General features: G+C 29.7%; 1 protein-coding gene and 1 long non-coding RNA gene across 5 annotated transcripts in view; both read right to left on the reverse strand.

The window, feature by feature from the left end:
- LOC108909920 (trithorax group protein osa) overlaps nt 1-6,206 on the reverse strand; it is a 198,052-nt gene extending 191,846 nt beyond the window's left edge. For all 3 annotated transcript variants that reach the window (XM_018714394.1, XM_018714393.1, XM_018714392.1), the window contains exon 1: nt 5,168-6,206. In XM_018714394.1, coding sequence (XP_018569910.1) covers nt 5,168-5,956 — 789 coding nt within the window. In that variant the 5' untranslated portion in view covers nt 5,957-6,206. The remainder of the gene's footprint in view (nt 1-5,167) is intronic.
- A 795-nt stretch (nt 6,207-7,001) lies between these two features.
- Nucleotides 7,002-11,624, reverse strand: LOC108909918. 2 transcript variants are annotated; one of them, XR_001964430.1, is made up of 3 exons: nt 11,540-11,624; nt 10,739-10,917; nt 7,002-9,009 (listed from the first exon to the last, which is right to left on the reverse strand). It is a non-coding gene; the product is annotated as an uncharacterized LOC108909918 (long non-coding RNA). The 2 variants fall into 2 exon arrangements; XR_001964431.1 differs by lacking the exon at nt 11,540-11,624 and adding an exon at nt 11,467-11,505.
- Nucleotides 11,625-16,346: the final 4,722 nt, after the last annotated feature.

Below are 16,346 nucleotides of genomic sequence, written 5' to 3' on the forward strand. Positions count from 1 at the left end.
TTCTTAATCATTCGTATAACGAGCAAAGAGGGATGTGAATCGAGATGCAGAGAAATGTGCAGTCTTAATTTGGATGGATTTAACATGACAAAAAAATTATAACTATTTACCTTATTTACTTACCATAGAACTTAATATGAAAAAAAATGTTTAGAGAAAAGAAGATTGGCTTAAATTTATCCATCTATAGAAGGTAGAAAACAGAAAGTATGTTTGTAAACACACACAAACTTTAATATAGTAATCCGTGTCCTTCGTTAATTGCAAATATCTTCACAATAACAATAATAATAATAATTGACAGCTGTTTTAATTTAATAAATTGTTAAGGTAAAATTTAGATAAACGCAGTTAGGTACTTGTTATTTCTTAAAAAGTAACTTGGCTTAGTCACAATCATTAATTGAATATATTTTATTTTTTATAACAACAAAAATTAGACACGCAGGGATGGGATAGATTTTTTTATAATAAAAAAATATATTTCAAACATGTTTCAAATAAACCAGAACAATTTCTTCACATTTTAAAATAATATTCAAATTTCATAAGATTTCTCCTGGGTATTAATTAACATGATTTTTGAAAATGGAGCACTCTGTATATTATCGTATTTTTTAATTTATGATCTACTTTAATAAACAAATATTTACTGCCTGTTACGGTATGGATTTGCTTATTTGATCGAAATGGTAAAAATGTCGAATGGCGTAGTTTTAAATCTGCATATTCACACGACACATCCTCAATTGAATTTAACGCTTAGAATAAATTATTGTGCTATATGATGCCGGGTAAAGGGCTGTAAGCTGTAAGATATACCGTTTCAGAGTTTTTTGATGTTTTTTCAATTTCGTTTCTAACATCACCGGTATTAAACACAAGAAATGAGTTTTTTTAACTTTAATTCAAGCATAAAAAAACCTATTCCCTACATTACTTCATACGTTTCAAATAGAAAAATATAAATTTTATGTTAAATTTTACGCAGGCGCAAAATACATTTTTCGAAATTATTAAGATATGATAGGGTTTATTTAAAACTTATAGTTTACGTCAACATTTTTGACGCTAGCTAGAGCCCCTCATTAAATAAAATCCAAGTTTTTCGTGTGGGGATTTATAAAAAGTAAAGTTTATTTTTTGCTTCCCGCCTGGAGATTTAACATTTCGAAAAAAATATAAAAAATCGCCGATGAAAAACCCAGTTTCTTTTTTAGAAGAAAAAAAATATTCACTGATACATGGAATTGCATATAAATAAAAAATACCTGTAAATCGAAGTCAATAAATACCACAGTATTTTTGTATCTAATTCCTCAAAACTATATTAGGACTAGGCTTAAGAGGATAACGACTTGCTTTATTGACGAACGTAAAATTAGTTAAATTTAATTAAATTCTGCCCTTTTTATTGATATATAGATGGCTGTGAAAACAGCGTCCAATTGTATTGGTTAGTCGCTTACATGTAAGTCTACAATATACTGAATTTCGAAGTCAAAAAGCGTTTGTTTATAAAGAACCTCGTAAATAACAGACTGTACGTAAATTGTTTCAATCAACACTTATTATAATTATGTAAACAATACGTAACATAACAGATACCATTATTTCGTAGATAATTATGACCCTGCCGTATTTATGTAATAAACTGTTTATTTTAATTTTTATTCATGCTAGGATTCATTAACCTTTTTAATCGTAGAGTTAATTTTAGTACCAGTTATAAAATTATACATAATAAACAATGTTTACAAATGTATTTATACATCTCATTTCTATTCTACGATTATTTCACTAGTATTTTATCAATAAATGCAAAAGTTTGTCTGCTATCGACAAAAATTAATAACCATAGACAGCGAACGTGACATAAGTACATTATAATTTATCGCAGTCGGTAAAACACAGTTTATTTAACTTGCTATCGTTACTATTACTACGGTAGCAAAAACAGAGATCTATTAATACTCCACTACTATTGATAGAATTTGTAATATTTAAAACATAATTATTGTTCAAAGTTAGATAGGTTCTGTCGTACTGAAGTAGGACAAGGCACCACAGCATTGCACACGGCAGTTTCAAACCACTATCTTTTTTCACAAGGCAACATAAGTATATCTAGTACAAACCAACAATTCATAAATTACTGTATTCTACTTTGCCACAATAATAGATTTGATCTTAAGATTAATCGTATAAGCAGGGTGTTTACCAATCATCCAAACTTCATCAATAGATTGTACTGTGAAAAGTCAGTTCAGGCTAATTAGGTATCCACATATTGTACGTGACATAAATAATTCTTTTAATACTTAAATATTATTCAAATAGTACTCATTGTCAGTATTATTATTAAATATTACTCAAACCAAATTAATTCTGAGGTTTCCCTCTCGTTAGCGATTAACGTCTCACAGTATGCTCACAAACAGTCGTAAAATATACTAAATACTACATACAGTGCCCAACAAAAACTGGAACACCCTTGCAACGCAAATAAACTGGAAAAAGCACTCATGCGTATTAACTTTTAAACAACAAAATCTTAATTGATGCTGGAAAGAAAATCTTGCTTAAAAGTGTAATACCGACTTTGCAATGAATTACAGGGCTGATTCATGTCATTTTCTTTTTTCTATTCGGTCCTTTAAAGATTGGAAGTGAAACTTAGTTTTCAATCAATTACTGAAAAAACACTGAAGATATAGACGTAAAATTTGGTACAGAACAGTTACTTTATAGTATCTATCTACAAAATTTGAACAAAAACTAACCTGTGTCGTCGGAATCATGATGAATGAGCTAAATTCTTTTGCAAGTTTGGATGAGTCATTTTTAATTAAATTTTTTGACAAACTTCATTTTGTTTTGACAAAGACTGAAAGTTTGTCGCAACGTCGCTGTTATATTCCAACTTGCATATTGTAGAGGATTTTCGATGAGCTCCATTATCAAAAGAGGTTTACTATATTTACCAACCGAAAAGTTGGGAGATAATGTAATTCCAAGTGGAAATCTATCTTTAGAATATTAGAAAGAAAGATATGAATATTCTTGGAAAGTACTTATTACTTACATAAAATTCTCAATCCGATGAAAATTACACTTTCAATAGTTCTGTACTTTTCGATCGAGGTTTCGATCTTTAACAATAAAATTTTAAATTTATTTTGGAAGAAATAGCTACTTTCAGTAATCAACTATAATGGTGTCCAAATTGATCACAATTTTACCCATTATCATTAAAACCGATGTTTTCCTATGAATAGGCTTTGGATTAAAACAGGCGTAATTTGATGTTTATTGCCTACATTCTGTTTTTAGATTTTTATAATTTTCAGCAAATTATGATATCACGAAGTTTTATGTAATTTTGCATTTGACTGCATAACGTAGGTTCTTCAATAAAATAGGTACTAAAACCATGGAAGAAAATAAACCATGCTAAGATATAAGCATAGCTAATAATTTTGGATAAAACATTTAAAAAATGCATCCAGTATACTGGTACCGAAAATGAGAACCCTTACAAGAATAACTTTTATGTTAAAATTACGAAAAATCAAATGGGCTTTTTTTCTTTAAATTTAGCTGTTTTTAAAAATAAAGTTAACACTGTATGTATAGGAGAAGGCATCGTCAATTATTTAAATAACATAGAATATACAAGAAAACTAGCAAAATTAAATAAAATTTCCAAAAACTGAAATTGTTTACTGAAATCTAAATACTTAAATCTGCCTTTTTACTTCTTTTCTGTAAAGATTAAAGTAGTGCAAAATTACATCAGTTTTCCACTAAAAATAAATTTGGAAAGTATTTTGTATTCACAATAACCTTAATAGGTACTAAATATAAATATACTATTTCTTACTTTTAAATTGTTTCGTAAGTTTCTTATAAAAAATTACTGCTGACGTAGGTAACTTTTTTGTTTGATCTTAAGAAAAAAGTTTATTATAAGAGGTTCTTTGGGGGCATGGAAAATCAATAAAAAATCGTTTTTTTAAATAAATACTCTGTATTTTTAATGTCTTGGAATTTGTATTTTTATTAATTAAAAATATAAATATGTCGTCTGGTTGGTTCATAAGAGTTTTTCTAAATAAGATGTTTTATCGATACTAAGAATATTTCAGTGCACAAACGCACTCTCGTGCAACACCCGGTGTAATTCATTTAAGAATTTTATAATCTTTTCCTTAGGTACCTAATTATAATGAGTAATATAAAATAAAATGTCCCGTCTCGGATAAAATTTATATTTCTGAATCCAGAAAAACTTAAATTTATAATACAATTAAATACTTACAAGGTATATCATAGAAAAAATAATTTACGTCGCATATGCGATGTTCAATTGTTTTTAATTTTTTCTAAAACTGAATTTAGTGCTTCAAAGAGCAACAATACAACTTTTATGGAAACCTTTTCCTAGACAAAAAAAAAAAAAAGTTATTCGAATCATTGTCGTTTCGATCATTTTATAACACACGTTTTTCTGGATTGTATACTAAATTACTTAATATGTACCTATTATCGAGGCCCATTTTAAATTTTCCTGATTTTTCCATGGTTGTTGGACATCGTGTTTTAGTAAATTCCAGATTTCCATATCACTAATTTCAAATATTTTTAAATTTTTAAGTATTAGTATTGTTGAAAATCATTTGTGAAGTTACATTTTCATTTAACTTTTCATATCCGTGTTTGAATATTGTGAACGTGCAACGTTAGCAATTGTATATACATTTTAACGTAATACTGCCATCAGGCACTGTTGAACGATAAGGAAAAGCTAAAGGTTGTTGAAAGTTTTAATATTTAATGAGAATACGAAAATATGGGACCTCCGAGCTCATAGGGTGCTATACATGTAGGCGTGCGGAAGTATTCGACGTCACATTTGCGACACGTCAGCTGATTGCATAATAACAAAAGTGGGAGATACGGCAATCGTCTGTCAAAGCAAGTTCAAGGCCAAAAGTTGCATGTATCGGTGTTGGTGGATAGCCAGGACTAAGGATCGAGAAATACCGGGGCCGGCCCTGATAACACGGAAATGGTAAACAAACTACGGCACGTGGCTTCCTCCTGCCAAGACGGACAATTTAGGAGGTAGCTCATGGAAAACATCAAATGAAAAAGTAGAACTTACCGTCGGCTGCGCCCTGTAAGGTGTAGAAGGAGCCGGGGAACCTACAGCTGCTGAAGCGGGAGGACCTGGGGCATAACTCTGTTGTAAAGGTTTCTGAGATTGCCAGGCTTGACTATAATGTTGGTCAGGATGACCGAAGTTGTTCTGATATCGATGCTGCAAGGGGTTGTTGCTTTGTAAAAGCTGATTAAGAGTAGGCGTTGGGCCGGAGGGCTGAGAAATTGACGGTCCCCCTACGAATCGTTGATGGGGCTGATGTAATTGATGAGGTGATATCTGTTTCGGGCCGCCAAATGGTTGGCGAGGCCCGAACGCATGTATGCCCCCTTCGGCACTATTGTGCACGTCTCTGCTGTAAGGAAAACCGTAACCGTGACCGTCGACGGCGGATGATGGGGCTGGGGGACCTTCTACCGAATACAGATTTGAGTCTGTGGGACCCCCAGTACCCCCAGCCGACGAGTCAGACTCACCGCCAAGACCCGATTCCGAGGTGCTATTCGAACCCGGTGCACCAGAAGATGTTGGACCCGAACCAGCATTTGTTTGTCCAGAAACCGCCGTCGAGCCGCCACCACTGCCATCCTGGCGGTATTGACTCATTTCGATGGCAATGTTTTTGCCGCCGGTGTTTTTAGCCTTTGTATGCACTACACTGCCACCTCCGCGAACACCACTCTTTTCGGTTCCATTTTGCAACAAGGAATTCCGCACATTCAGATGCTGATCCGACTGCACTTTCTCACTATTCACGTCATTTTGATGCTTTTCAGCCTGCGTTGCAGCCATGTTAAGAAAAACGGCTGCGATCTAGCACGGCCGATCGTTGCCAACACCCCGCCGTTCTAGTCAACAACGGATGCTTTCCTTCATTTTGGGGGCCCAATTTGCACCCTGGTCCTTGCAAACACATAATAAATTACTCACTATATCACTTTCTATTCCGTAAATAAATAACGCCACCAAACTTTTTCAATAATCCAAAATGATGGACACATCTGACACACAACTTAATTCCGTATCTACTCCAATAACACGAATGGAGGTTATGGCGGTTATGGGTAAAGGTCTGTTTCCTACGCGAATATTTTATCTTGGAACGACATATTTTTACACACTAAACTTCCTTATTTTTATGTCTATTAACTCCGTCGTACTTAAAAAACATGTGTAACTTCACAACATTTAATTATTTCTACTATGACTTCAACAAACAATATAATAAATTTGGAACTATTTTTCTGTGCACTTACAATTATGTCTCTGTGGCGCTGATTCGTACTAGCAACTTGTAAACGCGCGTATTTTTCATAGACATAAGAAATGGCGCCCTGATTTAAATTTTACTGTAATAGGTATTCTCATACCAAATAGAATAAATTTTATGATACATAACTAAAATACATAATTTGTGTCATCAAATAATAAATAATTTACTGTACTTATTTTTGCATATTTGACATACAGATCAATACAAATAAATAACTCAAATAACCTCAAAAAATTTGAAAATTAACAAATGATTAAATATTTGAGTAAATTTGAAGTTATAAAAATAGATTCTTATGATATTTAGTTAAATAACAACAACCATAATATAAAATAATCTTTATTTCCAAGGAGTAAAAAAAATCAGTACATATTTACATATCTTGAAAATAAAACAAAAACAACTGTTTATCTTAACTAGATAATTTTGAGATTTTTTACCAATCAGGAATGTTAATATATTATTTATTTTTGTGAGATTATTTGAAATAATTTAAATATGTTTAATTTTTTTGTTTATTATGATGTATTATACTTTAAATTTTATATAAGGTTTTATTAAATTTGAAACACTAAAAAATTAATAACAGAATACATTTTTAAAATAAAAAATAACTGAATACATTAGTTTTAAAATAAGTGTCTAAAATAAGGTACGTATTTTTATCTCTACTCGATTTTGGTTAATGATGCCAATCAGAAATCTGTGGTATTCTATTTTACTCTTATTATTTTTCTAATTAGACCCCAATTTAGATATTTCACACTTATTTCCAAATTTCATTGATAAGATACAAATCTCCATAGTCACACTGATATTTTACACTATTAAACTTAAATTGAAAATACATATTGTTATTATGGTTTCATAAAAAAAAACAACATTACTGACTGTTTTATAAATATTCTTCCTTGTTCATTTCTGAATACATTTCCAATATATGAGTACAAATAAATTAACCAACTATTTTATACCTTCATTTACATTTTGTTTTATTAAACTGCAACTTTAATCATACCTGAAATGACTAAGAAAATAAAATTATACAGATTTTCATGTAACACAAAAATATTTGTTGCACAGATTGTCTGCATCAATTTCATTGAAACGATTAAAACTAATCGCTCATTTCATTAATAAGAATTAAGCAAAGCATGTTGAGAATACAGTTAGTTGAATACTTAAGACTGTCCAAAGTCTGAATCAGCATGCCATGGAATACCAGCTGAATCATTGTATTTGGTTTATCAAATCCATATGGCTCTTTCTTAATGAGCCAAACTCTACATTGTAGGTTATCCAGAATTTTATAAAATACAATTATTTTCATTAATTTGTTAACACTACAACTTATAAAGGTAAGAATTATAATATTTACTTAGTTTATACAATGTAAATTACATACCTAAATTTTATGCCGAAATCATAAGTTTTTACTATGTGTAGTAATATTAAAAGCTCTAAAATAATTTCAAATTAATTTAAGATATTTTTGTCATTTTTGTGTCTTACTAAAACACTCATGACTTTTACTTCAAACTGATGACAATATAATCGGCAAATATAAAAATTATAAGAAAGTGGTACATTAAATATAAATTGACTTTTATTAAGTACATATAAAACATATTACTATATAGAATGTGATAATTTTATTGCAATTTAAATAATTAAAATTCCTATTGGTAGTAAGGTCTTCAGAGCTATAAAATAAAACAGTTATATAGATGTGCTACACAATGAAAATTACTTATTGATAAATATATAAAATATAACTAGTATCAATTTTGCTTGTTAATTTTGAGGAATATAATTTCTGTGGTATCTTGTAAATATTAAAGATGTCACAGTTTGATAATGAAGCATGGAACCCTTACCATTTTTTAAGAAATTACTTTTATTCTTATATAGAAAACTCATGAACAAATTTGCCAAATAAAAAATTAAAATAGGTACATACCATTTCAAAAATTTTATCATAATGGTAATGTTTTTTTTTGTTTTTAACATAATTAAGTTCTTGGTAGATATACCTATATATATTTTAATTTTATAAACATTCCATTTTTCAAACTTCACAATATTCTAACTTAAATATTGTATAAAGTGAAATTTTGTCAAAAATAAAAAATATATATTTGGACCTACTACTAAATAAATGTATTTTGCAAATATATATGCAACCAAAATCCCAGAGTTGCCAATCCCTCATTCAATTTTTTATTTTTTACATTTTTCTAGTGTTTTACCGGGATTTTCTATGATGCCTAGTCATCATTCTCTAAAAAACGATACATTATCAAAATATGACCACTTCAATTCTCATCAGCCATACCACTAGTTAGTATTTCCATATTCTAATATTTAAATTGCAACTTTAATTCGCCTATGCTTTAATATGATGAACTGTTTGATTCCATTCCACATCAGTCAAGTTTGAAGAAAATTTACCCATGGTAATGCCAAATCAGCATAGATGGACCACAGAAATCAAATTGGTAGCATTAAAGAAAGTCGATGGCCAAATCATGATTGATCCTTTTATCACGTCTGCATGACTGGTTGTCTATTTCTAAAAATATGTATATTTAATAAATATAATCTACAATTTGTACATTCAATAAATAAAAAATAATTTATACATTAACAAGGATTGTAAAGATAAATAAATAGATAAATCATTTTTTTAATTAAATTTTAAGTTTTGCTTAAATAGAAAGTAATTCCTCATGTATTTTGTAGGCAACTTAGACTACTTAGAGGTCTAAAAAACTTTTTGAACGCATCCTCACAGTTTTTTTAGATCCTAGTGGTGAATCAAACAATTATGATTAGCAAATAGAATCTCTTCGGAATTTAATTAACATCTTAAAATTAAATGATGCTAATAAGCCATTAGAAATAGGTAACATTAATACATAAACTTTATAGAAATTAATCACCAACCAAATATTTAATTTTTTTTCTTATTTTTAATAACAGGTTAAATAGTGATACAAACATATTTCATTTTTTTTTAACAGCATTTATCGTTCTTACTGCTACAACCACTATTTTTCGGTAACTGTAAATATGAATTTTATAAACATTTACAGTTTAATCAAACTCATCTTGTCAGTGAAATGCACAGTCCCAGAAAAGTCAGCAGTAGGAGTGACAGCCAGGAAACCTTAATAATAGTATAAGTATCTTCTGTGGAAGACTTTACTTAGGTCTGGTAAGTTATTTCCTGAAGGTAGGTATATTATATATTTAAATATATGAGCAAATTACCTCTGCTTATATGACCAGATCAAGTTATATATGGAATATTTGTTTACATCTTCATACAAATAAAGGTTTTTAGACTATCTACATACAGTACAATTAAAAAATGGGACACCTTACAGATAAAGAAATCGGAAATTAAGAAATTTTCTACCTTAATAGCTCAGGAAATATGGATATGATGAACTACTCTGCTATAGGTTTCCATTGTATGTGTACACATGGTTCAAAGATAAGCTTTTTTTAAGGAATGGTGCACACTCCCATTTTCGAAGAAAATCTAGATATTTAGAAAAGGGTTGTACATATATTGAAAAGTATATTTTTTCTTTTTTTTTTTCATATTCAACTTATCGAGGCAAACAGGGGTTTTTCTTATTCTTCACGAAATTTTAATTTTCCTTAGTTCCATTACGAATTAAATTTTTTTTGCAAATACAATATTAAATAGAATATAATTATTAAAAATTAAAAATAATCATTGGTATGTGAATTTTCTGAGGGTTGGCAAGGGGTAAAACTTAATCCCACAGATTTTTTCCACTCTCCTATGATTACTCTGATTTTAAAGCTGTATTTGCAACAAATTTCTATAATTTTTTAATAAAATAATTTTTATAAATTATTTTTAAATTATACAACTGTAATAGTAAATTTATTTTAAGCTAAAAAAAAATTAAGATATATTTTTTTGTTGAAATACAGTTAAAAATCAAATAGATTGATTGAATTTCCCAAAATACTTAATGGCATAAAAATTCTAGTTTTTAGTCATGTGTGACTCAGTGACTTAATCAAAACACCATCCTAAGTTTAATAAATTTACATCAAACTAACTACTACGATACAATCCCATTACTTTGGTTTAAATTTAATGTTTAATTCTATATTTTCACGAACTAGTTGAATATTTTTCAAACTAAATAAATACATAAGAAAAAACCAACAAATAAATAAATAAGAATGAACGAATGAAGTAGGTATATTGATACTTCATTAGGTACTTCCTCCTAATTTATCCTGAAATTACCTACCTAAAAAAACATTAATCAATTTCTTGGTCATTTTTTACATTTCTTTTTTGTAAATATCACTGTTCTATTTACAAATATGTCATGTACATCTATATATAGCTGTACTTAATGGAAACTCATTATATTTTAAAGCAACGATTTCCATTACTAATGCTGCTTTATGCGATATTGCCATTTTTCTGAAACAGATAATACAGACATTACCAAGATATGACTTTCTCTTTATGTTGAGACATTAATTTAGATACATAGGTATATAAAGATTTTTGGGTATTTGACATGTTAAGACTATAAAGTATTTTGAACTAGTGAGCTACTACAGGGCAGTAGTGAAATGTCGTCCATGACACCCTAGCTCCTACATGGGTCAGTTTACATATATGAAATTATAATAAAAATGACAATTAACAATAACAGTTAACATATTTAAACGTTTTTCCCAAAAAAAAAACATTAAACTCTTTGTTCGATTTATATGTTGTTTTTCAGGTGCAAATAGGTTTTTCAATTTATAGAGCATGTATTAAGTACAATATTTCGTCTTCATAAAATTTGTATAAATGTTAAAACTTATAAATATAAAATTTGTATATGCTGTTGAAAAGTTACTAATCTAAAATTAGAATTATATAACAACCAAAAATATATCATATACCTGCAGACCTAAAAAGTATTATTCAATATTCTCCTTTCTGTATATTTTTTACAAAGTTAAATTAAAAACATACTTAAATTTATTATTTATGTATATTTACTTGATGTTTACGTTAGAAAGAAATTATAAATTATAAAACATTATACCTTGGAAAAGTAAATGTATAAAACACGTACAAAACCTAACCTAAGGTTAGAACCACAGACCACAGATAAGTAAAAGTAGTTAAAGGACTAGACCACGGCCTGAGAACTCTTATGGGAGTGTAAGGGACCTGGCTGTTAGTTCCACTACATCTCGCGTGGCGTCGCTGACATAGCTACTAAGATGGCACAGCCAATAGGAATTCAGTATTAATACAGCCAATAGGAAATTCAGTATTAAAATAACTATGTAAACAAAACTAGAACGTGGATAATTTGATTAATTTGTATTCTGTTGCTCTTGTAATTTTATTCATTTTCGTGTTGTATTTGTGTGTGCTATCGGGTTTGTGTCCTAGCCTGAAGAGCCTTGCAATATTTTGTGATTGTGATTATTTTTTGACTTTTTGAAGTGTGTGTGAAGATTGAATAATAGCAATAAGGTAAAATAATTATTAACGTAAATCTTCATTAGTGCCATGAAAGTCTCTGTTGCAGCCCAAGTCCTTAGCCATTCGATGGCCTCAGTAATGGCATTGATGTGTAGGAAAGGTACATATTAATTCTTTTACTTAACGTAAATATAAAATTTTTAATATATGTACTTAATAATTTATTTGCTACTTTGGTTTACGTTTTAAAATATGTCAATTTTAATCATGTATAATTTTTAGGAATCGCTCAAGACCCAGAATGTGGACAGACTGCTTCAGTGTTAAAATTTTTTGATACACTCTTTGACAGTGTTAATGGTGCTACCAGATATGAGAGTGGCGGAAAAAACTTAATATGTGCTATAACAAATTCTTCTGGACACATAGAATACTGGAATGAAATAAGGCAAGACCTATCCAATATGTTTTTTATAGATGCAAATGGCAGAAAAACATTCCCACCATCTCTAAAAAACTGGAAAATAACCCTTAATGGATTGACATATTTGTTTGGTTACTTGAAAAAATTTGATATTAATTTTGCCCCCGCGAAATTATTCAAGACCCTGTTGAAAACTTTTTTGGCCAATTGCGCCAACATGGGGGTCGTAATATTAATCCAAATTGTTCCATGTTTAAAAATTATTTTAAAACATTATTTATTAATAATTTAATATCGAAACACTCCATCGGAGCGAATTGTGAAAAAGACGACAATATTAAATTAGTCGAAAACGTCAAAATATTTTGTAACTCAGGGTATTCCTGAGGAAGACACAAATGATGAAGTGTTAAGCATATTAAGAAATATAAATGTTGAAATGAAACCTTGGACATACATCGACAAAATCAGTCTAGGGTATGTCGCAGGTTTCATTTCAAAACATCTAAAAACTATAAATAGTTGCGAAGCTTGCAAAAATAATATTATTTGTAGACATTTCATCGGAATGGAATGACTTAATATTACAAAAAGATATACTAAAGGCATTCCTAATAAATTAAAAAAATGTACTCCTGCATTCTTAGAAGTTATAAAAAATATATACAATATTACAATGAAAACATTACCAGAAATATGTGAGTGGAATAAATGTATTTATTTTCTACAAGTTTACTTAAATGAGGTAATATTTTTTAATTTTAAATTTTCGTGCGATCACATACATGAGGTGAAAAGGACAATTATCAAAAAATTTTCCTTTTTAATTTGTTTTAATTGGGCTTCGGTACTCAACAAGGTACTATCTGTAAAAACAAGTAAAGTAGGCTTAAATGATAAAATATATGCACAAGCTAAACAATATTCTGAGAAAAGATTAAAAAATAAATAAAATTTATATTGTTAAATCATTTTCTTATTTATACCTGTATATCGTGTGCTTTTGTATGTTTTACTGACAGTATCTATACAGAGTTTTGCTTATTTTTCAGATATGAATAATTTTAGCTGTACATATAGAAATATCAGCGACAGGTGGTGAAAATCAAAGTAGTCATAATATATTCATAATTGAAAATAAAATTAGCTGTACCCTATGTATATGTAGAGTTACAACTGTTCCTGCAAACTTTGTTATTAAACTATTATAATCATATTTTGGATTTAGAAGTGGGTTATTAAATTTCGTAATTATAGTCCTAGTTCCTTTTATAGAAATATGAGTATTTCAGTTTATAATTACATTGTTTCTTATTTGTCAATTTATTAGTTAATTGTATCTCATATCTTGTATACCCTATAACGATATATTATAATTCATTTTTTGAATGTGAATAAATAATAAAATGTTTCTTCACTATATGCATATAACAGCAGTATTTTATAAATAATGATATTTATTATTTTGTTTTTTGCTGTAATTGGTAGTTTTGAGCAATACAGTTTATTATATTATTATGCTTAGAATAAAAAACGTAATAACACCAACTGCATTTTATTTCTGTTGTAAACATTTTAATTTAAGTGATATTTAATTTAAATATGTGTCAACAAGTAGAAAATTTTAAAAATTCCTACTTGTTGATGAATATATTTAAAATTAAAATTAAGATAAATTCAAATTTAAACTAGAACCTGGGAAAGGCTGCCGAAAATAATTCCACTACATCTCAGGAGGTGGCGCTGGCCGCGTCGCATTTTTTACTATGGGAGTTTCAAATCTAAACTCTACCTAATCTATGGACTAGACTATATAGAACGCCTAACGCCACGATATAGAAACTAAGTGCCTTATATAACCGACGGACCACTTTCCGCCATCTGTTGGTGACATTTTGCCAATCGTTAACAATTGCTTACAAGTATATTTTACAAAAATTATTATTTTTTCCTATAGTCTTCTTGAAGCTGTTAATTTATTAGTGTATCTACTGGTAAATAATAAATACACGCTTGTATAGACAATAAGTAAAAATTATTAAATTGGTATAACTTTATAATATTTACGATCAACAATCTACAACTTACATATAATATTTATTTGTCAATAAAAATACAGAAAGTATTATCAGACATTTATGTCAATTTACATAATATATAAATAAACAGCTAAAAACATGCATTTTTTTAGATTTGTGCGCCGCCGCGCCTTTATTCCATGGCTAGAAATTGGCCTCAATGATTTGGGATCGAGGGGGATTATCCCTCTTTATCCTGCCTCATCTCGTGTAGGCCTGGACAGCCTTCGTAGGTGGGCCCCATCCGTCGTCTACCCCGACCGCAAATGCGGTCGGTGTAGGCGCTTTGTGGGACCTCCTTTTGTCCTGGCTGGGCCCCGCCGGCTAGGGCCCTTTCTTCTGGCGCTCTTCTTGCTTCGCCGGCTCGTCTGTGTAAACCCCGGGGGTGGTGTCATGTTTATGTGTGGTATGGTTGGGTTGAGTAGTGCGGCTATGCAGCCTGGGATGCGCGTTGCTAAGGTGGCCCTTAGGCTAGCACGGGAGGGGAGGAGAGATTTGTGCGTCAACAATTGGTACGATAATAACACCTATAATAAAAAAATGGTGTAAAAATGTAGCAAATCACATTTTTTTTATTGAATATTCCGTATTTTATCATGTAAAAGATTGCAGTTTCTTGACACAAGACAGAAGTGTTGCATATCATGGATGCCATTGGCAGTGCTTGTGTTTATTTTCGACATTACAGACTTCGGACTGTTTGCATTCAACGCAGAACGGACAATCAACGTCGGGGGCGTAGGGTAGATTTTTTAAATTATTTTTTCGATTCGTTTCCGCGGGATACTTAAAACCTGTTTTACTATCTGGCGTTACACACCTCTTGTTTCCGAAATTTATTTTCGACATATGAGGGACCTTTTGCATTCAACGCAGAATGTACAATCAGAACCTGGGGTTAGGGGAGAATTTTTTAATTATTTTTTTTTTTTACCTGAAAATTTACAAGTATTGAAAGAAAAATACAGGACGAAATGCTTGATAATTTTGAATTTGTTTTTGAAGCAATTAATAGTAAATTAAAACATATTTTCAACAGTATCATCACAATTACTTGCATGTTGATTTGTAAAAATTGTAGGTATTTTTATTTTATTTCGTTTTTAGGTACCTATTCTCCTTATGTTGTTGTAAAGGTTAGTTATAAAAATCGTTGTTTGTTATTTTCATAAGGATTAATTTTAATTTTTTTAATGATTTTTTTTATTTTAAACATAATATATTTTATGCCAGCAAATTTTGATGTCAAATGAAATAAAGGAAAAGCCGTACATTTGTATTTAAAGTTTCTTTCTATCTTTAATTATTAAACCTATAAGTGGATGTCAAAATACAAAAAAAACCCTGTACCTACATTCCGCGACGTACTAATAACCCACCTTGTATATTAAATAAATTTATCGTCATCATCAAATATTAAAAAAATATATATTACAAGCTGTTTAAAATATTATTACGAATTTTGTTTATTTGGAAATATATTTTCTGCAGTATTTTAATACCAAAAAATGAAAATAGTAGGTAGCTAATTAATGAAATTATGATTAAATAACTTAATTGTAACACCGCTGCAGAATATGAAACTACATAGATACTCGTTGATTCTTTAAAAACATTTTTATCAATATCTATATCATACATTTAAGTAAATACCCTATATCATACATTTAAGTAAATACAGTAACGCAAAAAACGATATTGATAAAAAAGTGTACAAAAGAAATCCGTAAGTACGCCTGGCAACATTACCAAAGTCTTGTTTATATGTTGCTAGGATACGCGTAGGTATGCGGTCCGCTGCATTTGATTCTTCCTAAAATTCTGCTGGTGGTGTACTCTACCAGCAATTCGGAAATTTAAAACTGCTGGCCTATTCCAGTAGCGGTCTGTGGCGATAGCTATTTTGTCTGTGGTTA

Source organism: Anoplophora glabripennis, unplaced genomic scaffold (genome assembly GCF_000390285.2).
Source record: "Anoplophora glabripennis isolate ALB-LARVAE unplaced genomic scaffold, Agla_2.0 scaffold424, whole genome shotgun sequence".
Taxonomy (NCBI): Eukaryota; Metazoa; Arthropoda; class Insecta; order Coleoptera; family Cerambycidae; genus Anoplophora; species Anoplophora glabripennis.